The 16640-nt window shown below is 48.6% G+C and overlaps 1 protein-coding gene across 1 annotated transcript in view; it reads left to right on the top strand.

The window, feature by feature from the left end:
• The window catches only part of LOC139048959 (uncharacterized), a 30163-nt gene that overhangs the window by 4787 nt on the left and 8736 nt on the right, over positions 1 to 16640 (top strand). Inside the window, exons 2-4 of the mRNA XM_070523960.1 lie at positions 6738 to 6930; positions 11757 to 12025; positions 14976 to 15102. Of these exons, the coding sequence (XP_070380061.1) occupies positions 6738 to 6930; positions 11757 to 12025; positions 14976 to 15102 (589 nt within the window). The remainder of the gene's footprint in view (positions 1 to 6737; positions 6931 to 11756; positions 12026 to 14975; positions 15103 to 16640) is intronic.

Below are 16640 nucleotides of genomic sequence, written 5' to 3'. Positions count from 1 at the left end.
TGTGTTAATGAAACATGTGGACTGTCTCCTAAATGTCGCAGCGAGGCCCCTAGCTGTGGCATTTCGAAGACGGCAATGCGCTCTACACTACATAAACAAAATCATCGAGCCACGGAGGCCGTTTTCTGTCACGATGAGGACGCGTGCGTACCTCAGAAGAACTTTGGGGGTTGCGACGCGTATCGGTCGACTTTAAAGACCTAGTCGCCCCACTACTATTTCCCTCCCCCTGGTTGGACAATTGAATGAGGTTGTCGCTCAAAGCTGGAGAGGGTTGCCCAGGAAGCTCCTCTCGACGTCCCAACAAGTCCTGGGAGGCTACCGATTCTCCTACGGAATCAGAGACGACTGCTGACTGTGCAGACCCGGAAGTGATAGTCAGACGAACTACTTAGCTGATGCTTAGAACTATGAGAAGACGCTGTCACGACAGACGAGTCATCGGAATGACTATCTAAGTTTGAATATGAGTACAAAAAATCTTTGTCACTTGTACACAATGTACTACCTGTTGAATCCTTTATCACTAGGGTTAACTTAGACACATGCCACGTCTTCCCGTCACTGAGTAGAAAAGTAGATGGTCCTATCTGGGCCTTGACCTTACGAGGTTTACTGTACTTAAAAAATCCTTTCTTCTTAAATCTTATTCTGACGGTGTCGCCCACCTTAATACGAGTTGCCTGAGCACCGCTACGTTTGTCTACGTACTGTTTAGTCTGCCACTGTTTCTGCAAGACCCTTTCTTGAACGTGAGACACAAGACTGTCCTGTTCCCGTGAATCTACACAGAGCCGCATGGTTCCATCCTTGTGCACCACCACGAGTGGAGACACCCACTCAGAAGCGTCGACGCGCTCGATGACGTCGCAGTTTTCGAGACGTCGCAATTCATTTGTGACCTGGTCACGGAGAGCCAGGGATAGTCGGCGTAATTTTGAAGATACTGGTTTCGCATCTTGCTGCCGATGAATTCTGTGCACAAAGTTGTTGACGAGACCCAACTCGTCACTGGAAAGGTGATCAAAACCCGGAGGCACACCTTTGGGGCTCTGTACTGAAGGAAGCGATGGTAGACGACATGTCAGCGACGTACCGTCGATCTGTATGCCCAAGCGTTGGATGGCGTCCAAACCCAGCAGCGATGTTCCTGTAGTCGTTACGTGGAACGTGACGGAGCATGACCTTTGAAAAAACTGGACAGTGGCTTGAAACAGGCCTTGAATGTCGATGCGTTGCCTGGAGAAATTCCTCAAGTCCACTGCTGTTTTTGACAGTCTGTGCTGTCGACCAAAGTGCTTCCCAAAATCCTCAGCAGTCATCAATGAGACAGACGCTCCCGTGTCCACGAGCAGCTGCATGGCGACGTCGTTAACCATGACCGGGACTTGTAAATCCCTTTTAGCTTCCAAAGTGCTCACCGTCAAGACAGACGCGGACGGCTGTCCTGCGGAAGTTGGAGACAGCGTCTCTGCGGAAGAGACGTGCTGAACAGTACGGGTTTTTCGGCATACGGATGCAAAATGGCCCAACGTGTGGCAGGCGTTGCACCGCCGGTTCCTTGCGGGACAGTTCCTGTATGTGGCAATATGCTTCGTGCTGCCACACCGGTCGCATGTACTGCGGTCGAAATTAGGGTCCTTTGCATCCTGTGCTTCTTTGCGGGTCCCGGAGGAGCCTCGCGGAAAATGTTGATAATCTGGGCGGCCTCTTGGAAGACGTCGGCCATCTTGGCGGCTCCTCAGAAAAAGTCGGCCATCTTCATGGCCTCCCGGACTGCGTCGGCCATCTTCATGGCCTCCCGGACTGCGTCGGCCATCTTCATGGCCTCCCGGACTGCGTCGGCCATCTTCATGGCCTCCCGGACTGCGTCAGCCATCTTCATGGCCTCCCGGACTGCGTCGGCCATCTTCATGGCCTCCCGGACTGCGTCGGCCATTTTCATGGCCTCCCGGACTGCGTCGGCCATTTTCATGGCCTCCCGGACTACGTCGGCCATCTTGGCGGCTCCCCGGAAGAAGTCGGCCATCTTGGCTCGTCGACGGAGCGCCAAGTTGAGCTGCCTCGATTCTCTGTATTTTCTCCGAGTCGAACGCGCGGTTCGCTCGATGTAGGGCTTCTAACGAGCGTCCAATTTCTTCTGCCTTGTCCAGGGACCAGGTTTCGCCATGGGCCAGCAACTTTTCGCGAACGCTGGCGTTCGCTATCCCATGTATGATTTGGTCTCGGACGCGCTCGTCATAGCTTGTGCCGAAGTTGCACTGTACCGCCTTCTCCTTCAATGCGGTCACGAATTCCAGGAAGCCTTCTCCCTCGAGCTGCTTTCGGCTGGTGAATTCGTGCCGTTCCCCCAGGACATTTGTTGACGCGGCGAACAGCCGGTCAAGCCGCTGCAAGAGTCTCGGAAACTCTGACGCTGGCGGGACCGCATCACTTGTCGTTGCCGCTGCGCCGGTCGACTGCCTTGCTGCTTCGCTTGAAGCTGATGCTGCGCTGGTTAACTGCCTTGCTGCTTCCTGCTCCTCGGCTGCGAAGTGCTTCCGTTGTCCCTCACGCCCGAGAGCGCTGACGAGCGCAGACGCTCGCCGTGCGTCCGTCCAGTCGCCGCCGCCGGCCGCTTCGAGGTGGGCCTGAAAAATTTTTTTCCAGCGGTACCAGGGAATTAATGGAGGGCCGGGCACTTCAAGAAAAACGGGAAGGTTCGCCGTAAATGCCATGCCGGGTAGCGTGCAGGAGGCAAGCCGGAGCTCGCCGCAGGAATAGGCAAGGAAGAGCAAGGGGGAGAGTAGGCCTAGGCTCGGAAGCCTCGCGACGCCAAGTGCGTCGGCGGCGTTTGCCGGCCGTGCAGACACGGAAGGGACGCTTCACTCACGAAGCTCGTTGGTTTCCCGGGGCTTCGGTCGGAACCGCTGCGGGAATCCCATCCTCGTCGCCAAGAGATGTTGTGTCGGCAGCGGCAGGCAAGCGGGGGGTCCCGACCAGCGAGCGCGCGGCTAACGCCGGCGCAGTAAAGGAGACGCAGAGCGAACTGCTCCCGTTGAAAACCGGAACGAAGACTCGGCCACCCTCGGCCGTTTATTGCTAATAAAGGGTTCACACGCCAGATGACAGCTCCCGATTGGTCCAATGCTCATCACATGACAGAAGGGGGGTGCGCCATCTAGCTAAACAACTACAAAACATACATGTGCGATGACACATAGATCTGACAGGGGGCGACACTATACTACAGTTATATCGAGTATGGATGTTATATCGAGTATGGATGTTATATCGAGTATGGATGTTATATCGAGTATGGATGTTATATCGAGTATGGATGTTATATCGAGTATGGATGTTATATCGAGTATGGATCCTATATGGGTTATGGGCCCTATGGGCTATGGATCCGGTATGGGTTATCGGGTACGTTATGGGTGATTGGTCAAGGAATGGATACGCGGAGCGCAGTGGTACAATTTCGTTAGCGCGAAAGGACCGTTAGCGCGTGATAGAAGACGATGACGACGGCGGCCTGCACACCATGAAGATTCGTTTTGAGGCAACAAGATGATTCGTTGTGAGTGTGCTCCGCACTCTCGCCTCATCCTCGAACATTATACAGTTTTGAACGAACTGGAAGCACTAATCCCATCGACATTACGTCTGGTGCGCTTGATATGGTATACGAGGTCATCGTGGTTTGTTCCTAAATTAAATGGCCGACGCACTCGCTCGCACATCCCTATACATGGAACAGTTATTCATGTCCTGCCGACTTAGGCTCACATCGCTATAGATTTATGAAGCTATCTCTTTCAATAATGCTCCGAAAAACACATTCCAAGTAACAGACTTAAACCGCTTGCTTTACCCTTGGGACAACCCAATGGTGTCCCCTGCGTAAATTGGAAATCTCCGTCACAAAATTACGATGCCGTATCCTATCCCTAAATTTTTATCTCTAGGCAGATCTGGTCTAGCGCTGTCCCCTCTGTCATTTTTGCAAAGAACCTGAAGCCGGCGATAACTTTTTATTAACCTGCAGGTGATTCGAAATCCACAGAAATACTTTGAAATCCCATTCCGAAAATTAGGCATTGCTATAAACACAGAAAACATTCTCTCCTTCGGGGCACCTACATTGGGTTTTAGCCACAGGAACGCATGCAGGGCCGCATGCAAGTTCCTTGGTGACACAAGAATACCTTATTAACTTCCTGATTTATTATTTAACAAAATTCCAATTTACATTAGTTTACTGATTTATTATTTTACAAAATTACAATTTAAGTGATTCAAATGTATTTATTACCTTCTAGCTTGCTATTCTCTCAAAAACACACGTTTGCCATTACTGTTTCCGTTTAACCGGCCAGCTTCTTGACCAGTCCCACCGTAGTGGCTACGCGCCATAATGTAGGAAGCAAGCAAGCCAGTCAGTGTTGAGTGTTTGCATATAGGGAAGACACGGTGCCACGTTGTGTAAGACACCGAGAAATTCGACATCAGTCCGAGCACTTCACGTGTTTTTACTCTGCGCCGTCGGCCATTATTTTTTTTTGGTAGACCACGTATTCTTAACGCTGCCGCCGTCTTTTTGCGAAATGCGGCATATAACGCTTTCGCAATAAACAAAGCAAAACTCGCCATCCCAGCCCTGCGAAAGTGGATGTCCGCCGAAGTTGCTGAAAACCACCGCTGCAACGGCCAAGGGTGGTATTGCAATGCTTTATGGCTTTAGAAAAAATGGTAGAAATGGGAATCATCGTAATCTTTTTACTGCACGCCGCCGCCCATAGCGTTGCTGCAACAACACTGAAATCAGTTGCTAGGCTGGTTCATCTATATATATGAAAGGCTTAGTGACGTCACTCCCCACGTCTCAAGCTGCCGTCGCCGCCGCAGCTTGCGCAACTGTAATCCTTATCTAGAGACGTAGGCGCTGAGCGCTATAGTGCTTAGCACATGTTATCGCTGGCGCCTTATCTATTATGTGGTTTGGGATGATATTTTTATATTCTTTATTGAATCGTAGGCTGTTCTGTACGTTGTATGCGTGATTTCAATGAAGGTATGGACTGTTTGCTTCGCTTTGCTGAGTGCTTGTAGCCTCTGCATTACGAGGGGGATGAACCGTTGCATTTGTGCTTGCTTAGGAGGGTAACGGGTCATCACTGCTGATAAATTTTGTTCTCGGACAGACACGAAAAATGCCAACCACCGAGAGGCTAAGAGCTTCGCTGTAAGACAAAGTCGAGATGCGTACAAGCGGCGGAGTATAGCCCCGAATGTGTGAACAAAAATGTCTCCTTCTTCCTAATGCGTTTCTTTGTGCAGCGTAATGACATAAACTTTATAATGTTGCGAACACCAGGATATGAAAAATGTTCAAAATTATACGCACTCTTAAACAAAATGACACCCTTTGGGTCGTATCCTGACACAGACCAATAATGATCATCTGTCTTGTCCGCGAGCCCGGAACTCGGAAGTCACGAACGGCATGCGAGTTATCAGCATGACAGAGCATTTTCTACCAGTAGCGAGCGCAGCATTTTCAAGAAAGGAAACGCAAGCAACACAGATGACGATTACTGTTATATGGCAAATATACACCCCAAAGGGTGTAAATTTGCCTAAGAGTGTGGTGAGACGGCCATGCATTATCTGAAATCTATTTGAAAGTACTCAATTCGCGCTCACTATTCGACTCGTAATCGACTTAGTCTCAAACTATTTGTCCCACAACCCTAGTTTTGGGGATCATGTCTGAAGATCGACGTTCAAGTTGCCAGTGGCGATTAGGCATCGTGTTAACTGAACGTTACGCCTTCCTTCACCCGTTCCCAGCCGTAGGCACATTTACTGGAAGGGGGGTGCGGGCAAAGTATGCTATTTGACCCCCCCCCCCCCCCTTTTGCAAGTGGGCACTTTCGGCTGCACGCCGCAAAATCCTTCTAAGCAGCAGCTGAGGCCAAGTTCTGTTTCTGGCTACAGTGGTCGCGTAGTATAGTTTGCTTTATTACAAGAGGCTGGCGAACATCAAATTCTGTATTAGCTCTCGCCGTCTTTAATCTCCTGTTGCGCTCCGCGTTCGCTCTTTCATCCTTCACTCGGTTACGAGGTACGCCCGCGCTCGACGCGGGAACGGGAGCCTCAGAGCTGCGCTGTAAAATAATTACATAATTATGGGGTATTACGTTCCAAAACCGCGATCTGATTGTGAGTCCCCCCCCCCCCCCCCCGTAGTGGCGAAAAGATGCAAAAGCAAAATAAGACCATAGGGTACGGATGCTTGATTATGTCGTGTTAACCCGAGTTCACACTAGACGTACATCACTTGCTCTGGCCGTGTGGTCGGACCCACGCAAACAAGGATCAAGACTCCGCCAGGCTACAAGAAGCATTACGCAGCACGGACCTGGCGGAGCAGCTCTGGGCCGTCCAGCGAGCCCACGATGCGGCCAGGTAGTTACAACTCCCGGTCCCAACGTGGGAGTAGCCCGCTCTATGGGACCTTGTTTCCCGTAGCTCGCAGGACCTTTCTATAAAGTTACTCCATCCATCCATATTGGTAGAGTGGCAAAAAAAAAGGTACCGCAATGCACATAAGACACCTGCCCTGTCATCTAGTCCTTTGTGTTGTATCCTTTGGTGGCCTATTTCTACCAAGATAAACAAAGATACGCTGACGCTGTGCACCTTCTTTGGTATGGTGTTCATAAAACTTCCTAATCTCTTCTTCAAACCAGATGAGATGGGCGTACGACTTCTTGCCCCGAACGTGGCACGCCTGCACAGACGGGAACAGTAGGAACAGACCCTGTCCGCTGGTCCAGGACGCCTTGCTGTGGAATATTGAGTGCCGGCAAGTGGGCGTGGAGATACGGGAGGACGACCGCTCGCCGGGAAAGCTGTGTGTGCTCTTCGACGAGACATACGAAGGTTTGCTCCACTGTTATTTGTTCAATAGAGAGCTTTAGCCTAACCGGTAACCCGGTATCTTTTGCGGATTACCGGGTTTGCGGTGGCGTAAACGTGAGATGGTGATTATTTATTGGCATCCCATTTTAAACGAGAGGGAGCACGACCGCTCGCCGGGAAAGCTGTGTGTGGCCTTCGACGAGATATACGAAGGTTTGCTCCACTGCTGTTTGTTCAATGGAGAGCCTTAGCGTAACCGGTAATGCGGTATCGTTGGCGGGTTACCGGTTTTGCGGCGGCGTAAACGTGAGGTGGTGATTTATTGGCATCTCTTTTGAAACGGGGAGGTGCCAAATAGTCACCTACCCTGCTTGAGTTATTCAAGTACGCTATATAAAGTTTTCATTATAACAGTATTGTGTGCATCTGCTCGTTATTTTTTTTTCACTTCCTCAAATATTCTGTATCTAGTATATTGTACCGCTACCTGTGCCTGTAACGGATGCGTTCGTATCAATCCCTTACCTGCTTTTTTTTTTCCACCAATAATCTAAGTGTATTTTGATTATCTCAACTGCTGGTAGGTTCATGCTTCCGACCACTTTAAATCCAGCCGCTTCTGCAAGGTGTACGTTACCTACGGGTCTCCCTGGGTGAATGGCTCCGGTATGATTCTGTCCTTAGGCAACCAGCTCTAGCTACAGATAGCAAGGCATTGCCCTTCGTGTTATCGTACAGATTTTCCCTTCCAGTTTGTTTCTTCAGCTTGTAAATTTCCATGGCCTTTTTTGTTTCCGTTCTTTGCGTCCAGCTCGCGGTCTCTGCTTCTCTTTGATGACTCCTGGTTGTCTATTCACGCTTTCAATTACCGTGTACTTGGTGGCCAACTTGCTGGACCTCTTTCTTTACCCCGCGCCCACGATTTTCAGGCACACATACTTGTGCAATTTAGGCGCCCATTTATTTTCATCGATGTTCCTAATTCTTTCTTCAAAACTAATTTTGCTTTGTGCTTCTCTGACTTCAAACGTGGCCCGACCCATCTCACCCTGCACTGCCTCATTTGTGGTTTTGCCGTGGGCTCCTAAAGCCACATGGTCTGCCGATCTCTGGTTACCTTCCAGCCCCGACAAGAAATCAAGTTTAAGCACAAAATGGCATTTTCAAACGTTAGCGCTGGCACCATTACTCCTTTGCGGATTCCACGCACTGCGTCATACTTATTAGACCCAAAGTGCTCCGTTTCATTATTGCTGAATTCTGCTTCCCCTTTATTTTCATATTATCTTGGTGGGTGCTTGAGTAAGTCTTTCCTTCGTTTATGTGTACGCCGAGGAGCATATATTGCTCTGCTAAGGGCATAACTTGTTGCTGAATTGACACCACGTAATTACTCGTCTCGTCACTAAAGAATATAATTCCCGCTTTCTCTGTGCTAAACGTAAGACCTATAAATGTGGCGGCGTTCCCACACATATTCGCAAGTGTCTGTCCGCTAGTAGCAGTATGTCTTCCGCGTACGTCAGTCCGGCGACCCTCTGTTGCACCATTTGCCAATTACGCATGCAGGATAGGTCAAACCCTAATGCGCTGCTTTCCAGTCGTCTTTCTATGCCCTTAAAAGAAAACATGAACGGCGGTGTAAACAGAGGACATTCTTGGTTCAGTCCTTGGTGAATTTACACCACTTCATTACATTTTCGGCCTTCCCACAGAATTTGTACTGTGTTCTCTGCATATTTATTTATTTATTAGTACCTCAAAGGCCCCATTGCATGAAGGGGTATTACATGAGGGGGTGGAATTTCAGCAGTACATTGTTTCTGTGGATGATCTGAATGACGATGAGTCGATCTGATCAACGATGGCGTTTGGCAGGTCATTCCAGTCCCTTGCTGTATGGGCGAAAAATGATGACAGATGCACAGAAGTACCAGCAGGGGGCGGGTAGACGGCCTTCCCGTGGTTTGTGCGATTTGAAATGCGATGGGCGGGACTGATAATGGAGTTCAGAGATGGATGATAAAAGAATTTATGAAACAGACGCAATCTGGAAATTTTTCGGCGGTTCGCTAAAGTTGTGAGATGATATGTCCGTCAACTATGGCTTCTTGCTTGAGAATATCCCATAACCATTCTCTGTTTACGTTTTCGTAGGCTCTCTTAATACACAGAAATGCTGTCCATAAAGGTCTATTCTGAGCTACTGAAATCCTTATGCACCTAATTAGTACAAACATATTATCCTCTCAGCGTTTACCTGGTCTGAAGTCGTTGTGTGTTTCCCCCAGTGGATCTTTCCCCGCCCACTTCGACAGTTTCGATTTTGTGACTTGCATTACCATCCTATATCCCCAACGTTACTGTAATTGGCCTGTAAGAGTTCGTATTATCCTTAACACCTTTGTAGATGAGGTTCATGTTGCTTTCACGCCACCTAACCAGAATTTTCTTTTAGTCCCTTGCTATATGGCATCAGTAAGCAGTGCCTTGAGATTTGGACTGAGGTTTTCGATTAACTGTCAATATTTCACCGGGTCCCGTGACCTTGTTATTAGAGACAATTTCTTGTTTTTTTTTTAGTAAATGTGTTCTATGCTAACTTTTGATCTCTCGGGCTTCTCTATTGTTGCTGGATCTGTTCGAGTCTAAACTCGGTTTTCTTTCGTGCCAAAGTTGTCCCTTATAACGTCTCTGATGTGCCACGGCGCATCGTCTCCTTCAATGACATTTCCGTATTCATCCCTTATAACCGTTTGCGAATTTTTACTTGAAGCTCCGGGTGCACTTGCATTGTTCCAGAATCTCTTTGGTGCACCTTTGTCTCTTTGGCGAACTTGCTCTTGCACATTTCTCTTGTACGAGCTCCCTCTATTGCCACACTCTTCACCGTATTCATTGCATCTAAGGAGCCGCTCTCCGTGTGATCATGGCATGAGTGCACCCATAGCCCCTACTGCAGACGACCAAGGGGCGCATGACCTCTGTAAAGGCCCCGCCGACCTCTGTAAAGGCCCCGCCGACCTCTGTAAAGGCCCCGCCGACCTCTGTAAAGGCCCCGCCGACCTCTGTAAATGCCCCGCCGACTTCTGTGAAGGACCTCTGTAAAAGGCCCCTCCGACCTCTGTAAAAGGCCCCTCCGCTTTCTTTAACAATGGACTTTCTGCCTATTGTCTCGACCATATGTGGGAGATTATTTAAGGCCGTTCTGGCCCACTCGAAACTCTGATCTAATCATTTTGTACAAATGGTATGAATACATCTATGCTCGTTTGCACCATCACGCTGCCCACTTTCGCTGTCGTTTTCCGATTCCTGCAGTGATACCCACTTCATGCGGTCCAGATCGTATCAATTGGGTGCTCTTGTCGTGGAAATGCCGCACAAAAAAGGCTGCGCGTTTACGAATAGGTCGCTGCCTCAAATTTACGCCACCAGCTAGTTCGCTCATTCACTACAAACCAGATGGCGCTTCGGTCCCGCCGAAGCACTCATTCGTTCGCGAATGCAAATGCAGAGAAGCATCGGCGCTGCCTTCGGATCCCGGTGCATTACTGCCGGCAGCACGCAGGCGAAGTGCGGGAAATGCTACGAGTGTCGCAAGGCAGGCAGTATTCATTCGTTTCGCAACACCTACATTCAATGGTAACCCTTCACGAAAAAGGCAGAATTTCGAGAAGAGAGTGGGTTTAGTCCATTTTTCATAAAAACTTGTGCGGGGTGCGTAAATCGCGAATGATCGGGTGGCACCTGAAAACTATACCCACTGCGGTTCGAGAACGTTGAACGTCACGTGTATGGCAAGCTGGGCGATTTGGTTAGTTAGCCTGCTTTGTGGTTAGTGGACAGGCAGATGTGGCATCCTGACGTGGATCTTTGTAGTAGAAACTCATCAGCTCGCAGTGTTTTGTGTTGACAATGGCTCAAGCACCGTAAAAACGGGTACCTATCGTGAATGACCACTTTGCTGTGCGCGATTTACTGTGGTTTCTCTCCTCCCAGGTTTTCTTCTTCTTGAGGCGATATGCCGGAATAAAATGTCGCACCATCATCTAATTCGAACCATGGTGCTGCTGTAAAGAAACGATTTTCCGCTTCTATTTTGAACAAAATATGGAGAGAGTAAAAGTGAAAGAAAGGCCATGGACGTTAACCAGAACAAAGATACGGTTTGCTACCCTACACTGGTGTGTGGCACAGTTCGAGGAAAAACGATAGCCAGATAGCATCACAAATTAATATTTAAGAGTAATACACGATTACACGTGGAATGTCAAAACGATTTTAGCATGATTGTGCTTGAATACAATAAAAAAAATCTGGAACTCAAGAAAAACATCTGATATATAGATCTTGATAAATCCTATTGTCAAAGATTAAAAAAAAACACACACACGTTAACGTCTAAGCTAGCCTAGGGTATTTCTTTTCCGCGCTGTGTTCAGGCTTGTCAATCGAAAGTTTTCAACATACTAACACGGCAAGCTGGGCGATTTGGTGATTGAGCATGTCCCAATGGGTTGGCAGCTCAACGCAGTCGAAAGACGTAAGCGTCGATCAGACTTCTATCGCTCTGCAGGACAAAGAAACCGAGTTTTTCAATGGCAAGATAGGCTAACACCCTTTCACCCTTGTAAGCGTCACTTTACACGTGTTTACATTTTCTGCACGTTATAGTCACTTGTCTGAAAAAAATAAACCAGTTGTTAGTCCGCGCTCGTATCTTGTGCTTCCTTTTGCCTTTCGTCCAGGTTGCGCTGCCCGCCCCTTAGGAACGTGTTCAACATATTCGCACACGCTTATCGTATGTAGACTCCATAAGCTGTCCCACTCGGTTCGTTGTGCAGTTTGCAGCAGGGAAGAGATTCTCCACCACCAGCTGTTCCTGAGTTTCCTCCTGCAGGAACACCGGTGCATCGAGTCGGTCACCTTGAGCAGGCCGTTTACCTTTGGGCACGACCAGCGCTTCTTCAATGCGCTGCGTGCCAACGGACGCGTCCGCCGGCTGTCTCTGCTGGGCCCCACCGGAGGGACCTGGGGACTCTGCAACTGCCGTCAACACTTTGTGGATGCTTTGAGCGGTATGCTGAAGCTGCAGGAGCTGATAATCTCGGAGGCAAGTGTTTCTCATGAGAAAAAAAAAGAGTATGTTTAAGTCGGCAGAACGACAAGCTGTGTTACAAGCAAGAGCTCTCGCTCTATATTGTGTGTGTGTGTGTGTGTGTGTGTGTGTGGGTGTGTGTGTGTGTGGGGGGGGGGGGTGCGCGCGCGCGCACTCAGGTCATCACTGTGTACTCTACAACTACTACTCGACAACCTGCAGGAACATGCCTGGCGATCAGCCGCAGGCTAACCTCTCCGGCATGTCGTTTAAGGCCTTGTATCTCTCCCTCTCTGAAGTGTGGCACCCTATACTTTCGCCAGCTTTGGCAGAGAGTAGCCTATAGCCATTGTAACGTGGAACGTATACAGATACACTAGATATGGTACGAATCCGGAATTTAGAAATCTCCGTACCAATCGTTACACCCACTCCGACTCCCCGCTCTTTCTTTCATTTTTCACTACGGTTTGTTCAACTACAAATTACAACTCCACTGCAATAACGACTACTGTATCCTATGGTATGCGGGCTTCCCAGTCGTGGGACCAGGTTTACATGCGTCGTTAAGTTTCCAGTTTCATGAGTTCTTAATATGTGCTAAATGAGAACATTAAATAGGTGACGTGGAGTTCCATACTTACTGTTTTTTTTTCACAAGTGTATTCCTGGATATCTTGAGTGTCCGATCGTGCTTCAATCTATACTTCTAGTGCCTAAGGTCAGGGCGCCTTGGGGGTCAGGCCCCTCCTACAGGGGCGGGGGCGGAGGTATCAAGCCCCTCCTATAAGAGGCTCGATACCCCCTCTCCCCTTCAGCTTGCCAAATGTAGCCCTGAGGCACCCATTCGACAAGCGCTTGAAGGGATTTTATTACCAGTAGTGCCAGTAAGGAAATAAATCAATTAAGGTAATTACGCTAATTAACTTTTAAATTACCTTCCGCCACATATTTCAACATACGAATTATAGCCGCTTAGTTCGCGCAGCATGTCTACCTGGAACGAATTCTCTGGACAGCTTCAGTTCCGAGATATTGATTTTCAATGTGCTCGTCGAAATGCACTGGTGTTCCAGTTACTATTGTGATCCAGTGGGTAAAACAGCGGTTTCGTTAAACATTACTGGAACGCCAATGCATTTCGTCGGGCCTGAAAATTATCTCCTAACTGGCGCTGTGCCGAGAATTCGTTCCAAGTGGACGTGCCCTGCGAACTCAGCGGCTGTAATTCGTAGATTTAAATATGTGACGTAAAGCAATCGAGAAGTTGATTAACGTAATTACGTTAATTATTCAATTGACATTTTATTTTTCGTAGGAGTAATGACCGCCTCATCGAATAATTTGGATCATCATAATCAGCCTGGTTACGCCCACTGCAGGGCAAAGGCCTCTCCCATACTTCTCCAACTACCCCAGTCATGTACTAATTGTGGCCATGTTGTCCCTGCAAACTTCTTAATCTCTTCCGCCCACCTAACTTTCTGCCGCCCTCTGCTACGCTTCCCTTCCCTTGGAATCCATTCCGTAACTCTTAATGGCCATCGGTTATCTTCCCTCCTCATTACGTGTTCTGCCCATGTCCATTTCTTTTTCTTGATTTCAACTAAGATATCATTACCTCACGTTTGTTCCCTCACCCAATCCACTCTTTTCTTATCCCTTAACCGTATACACCCATCATTCTTCGTTCCATATCTCGTTGCGTCGTCCTCACTTTAAGTAGAGCCCTTTTCGTAAGCCTCCAAGTTTTTGCCCCGTACGTGAGTACTGGTAAGACACAGCTGTTACGTTGCTCGTACCAGTTGTTGAATTCAGGAAGTACCCGCAACCAATAACGTTGTCACCTCGATTGATCGCGTCACTTTGTATCTGCTTGCGACATGCAGCGCAACATCTATCAAAACCTTATACGTATATATCATCACTTGGATATGCATTTTCAGTAGATCAGTTATCAAGAGGCACCATTTTCAATATGAATAGCCTCTCAGATAGAAAACAATCTTTTTCTTTTTTCCCGATTACGGAGAGCGTGAGCCATTGCTCAAGGGGGTATGAGCCATTCATTGTCTTACGTGACGCGCCAATTTCTCGTTGGGTAGGCATAGAAATGCTTACGCATTTAATAGCAAAGGAGATACGAGAATGTGTGTGCGTACATATCGTCGCGATGACGACCAACCAGGACAATAAATGTGTTCGTACCTTTGTTAAAAAGTATCTGTATCACCTCTGTGTAGGGCTAAACGATTTTGCTGGTCATGCAACTTCAGAGTGGATTGGCTCATGATTCCGTTTTCACAGCGAAGCTGTTAAGGGTTAGTCTCCCCACTATCGTGTCCGCGTGTAGGAAAAGAACTATCATCGTCAACAATGGCTCGAGCGTCGTCTTTTTCCATGGCTGGCTCCCTTGCCGCTAGTCATTCCGGCGTAGAATTTCACTTTTCTGTCATCATAATGGAGATGCCGTGTTTACGGGGTGTATAAGCCATTGCTTAACGGAGTATGAGGCATTCATCGTCTAACGTGACGGACAGATTTAATTTTGAAGCAATTCAATTTCGAACAATCGCAAGTGGCAGAGCCGGGCGGATGACGCTGACCACGCCCCCAAGCATACTCGAGACATCGAACGCAAGCGAAAACGGCGGACTTACCGTCACTGAAGTCCTTCTCTCCGTCACATCCGAACGTGTGTCTAACCTCATTAAGAAACGCAAGGACGTAACCAATAATTGAGAAAGACTTTAACGCACCGTCGGGATTAACCCAGTGATAAAACAGCGGGGCCGCACGTTTCAGCTTCTCTGGTGAACCATCTGTACGGAGTGCTTGGGCGTTAAATTTTTCTTCTTCTCCTTCTCTTTCCCAGTTCTCTTTTTCTGCATCTACGCCAAATAAGAAAGCAATTAGGCTGTTATTAGTGACATTAATAAACGATTCAATTCCTGTCCACCTGAAGGACGTCCTGGGTCACGATGCGAGAATGCACACGTTCGTCGATTACCTGGCGAATACGACCTCCCTGCAAGTGCTGGACCTGACCCAGTCGGCCCTTCGGGCAGCGGCACGATGCGCTCTGTACAGAGGTAAGTCGGCTCAAACTCTACTCCACAGCGGACAACGCTGCGAAAACGATTTATATTTGTATATGACCCCTCATCAGGCAGGGACGTCGCGTGGAGACAAAACGTGGTTCGTTCAATCGCGCGTTGACGATCGTTCTCTCGAAGTATGAAAGCGCTCTCTCAGATGTATGAAGACATTCCGATTTCGAGCGAATGGCCGTGCGCCCTTTCTCTTGAGTGAGCCCCGCTTCCTGCCGGTAAATTGACGCCACACGCGTAAATGACTCCGGGTCACGCATTCGGGTCACGCATTCGGGTCACGACTCCAGGTCACGACTCCGGGTCACGCATTTGGGTCACGACTCCGGGTCACGACTCCGGGTCACGACTCCGGGTCACGACTCCGGGTCACGACTCCGGGTCACGCATTCGGGTCACGACTCCAGGTCACGCATTCGGGTCACGCATTCGGGTCACGCATTCGGGTCACGCATTCGGGTCACGCATTCGGGTCACGCATTCGGGTCACGCATTCGGGTCAGGACTCCAGGTCACGCATTCGGGTCACGACTCCAGGTCACGCATTCGGGTCACGACTCCAGGTCACGCATTCGGGTCACGACTCCAGGTCACGCATTAGGGTCACGACTCCAGGTCACGCATTAGGGTCACGACTCCAGGTCACGCATTAGGGTCACGACTCCAGGTCACGCATTAGGGTCACGACTCCAGGTCACGCATTAGGGTCACGATTCCAGGTCACGCATTAGGGTCACGACTCCAGGTCACGCATTCGGGTCACGACTCCAAATGCGCCTGCAACGTCGCCGATTGTGGCACGTGATGCGTTCTCTCGGCTCGGTTGCTATTCGAGACAGAGGGGTTGAGAGAGAGTGCGCCTCTGGTTAGCAGTGAAGCTCGCCTCCTGTCGGCACGGCGGCTCCGCATTATGATTCCTTTTATTCCTCAGATAATGGAGAAATTTCGAAAGTGATTATGATAAAATGCTCCCTAGAGATCCCACTTCACAAGTTCCATTGTATAAAATCAAGATCCGCCTTCAACTCTACATAATTTAGTTTCTCCCAATTGTAAGAAATTTAATTCAGACTGGTTCAACCAGGTTCCTTCCATATTTCTCAACGGTTCTTTAATGAGAATGTTTCTACATTTTATGTGCATTTGAATGCGGAAATCGAAGTATGCCCTGAGGTAATATCCGCTCTACAATAAAAAAAGCGCCATCAGCAGCACTGTAGCTTTTTAACGTCGAGTCAACGTCGACTGTATAATACTAGTGCCTCTTGTAGGGGTCGAAAACAGCGTCGTTTAGATTCGGCGTGCATGTGGCGACCGGATGCTTATAAGTATCCGGTCTTTACATGCACGCCTTAACTTTACGAGTGATGTGTAACGTGTGTGCTAATCACAAAGACAGTAACAGCAGCCAAGTTAAGTTAGATCCGGGAGGGCTCGCGAGGAAAGCTTAGCTTTATATATATGTATGTATGTATATATGTATATATATATATGTATATATATATATGTATATATAATAT

The sequence above is a fragment of the Dermacentor albipictus genome, chromosome 8 (assembly GCF_038994185.2).
Source record: "Dermacentor albipictus isolate Rhodes 1998 colony chromosome 8, USDA_Dalb.pri_finalv2, whole genome shotgun sequence".
Taxonomy (NCBI): domain Eukaryota; kingdom Metazoa; phylum Arthropoda; class Arachnida; order Ixodida; family Ixodidae; genus Dermacentor; species Dermacentor albipictus.
Note: the sequence above shows the minus strand (reverse complement) of the source record. Positions and strands in the feature narration are given on the sequence as shown.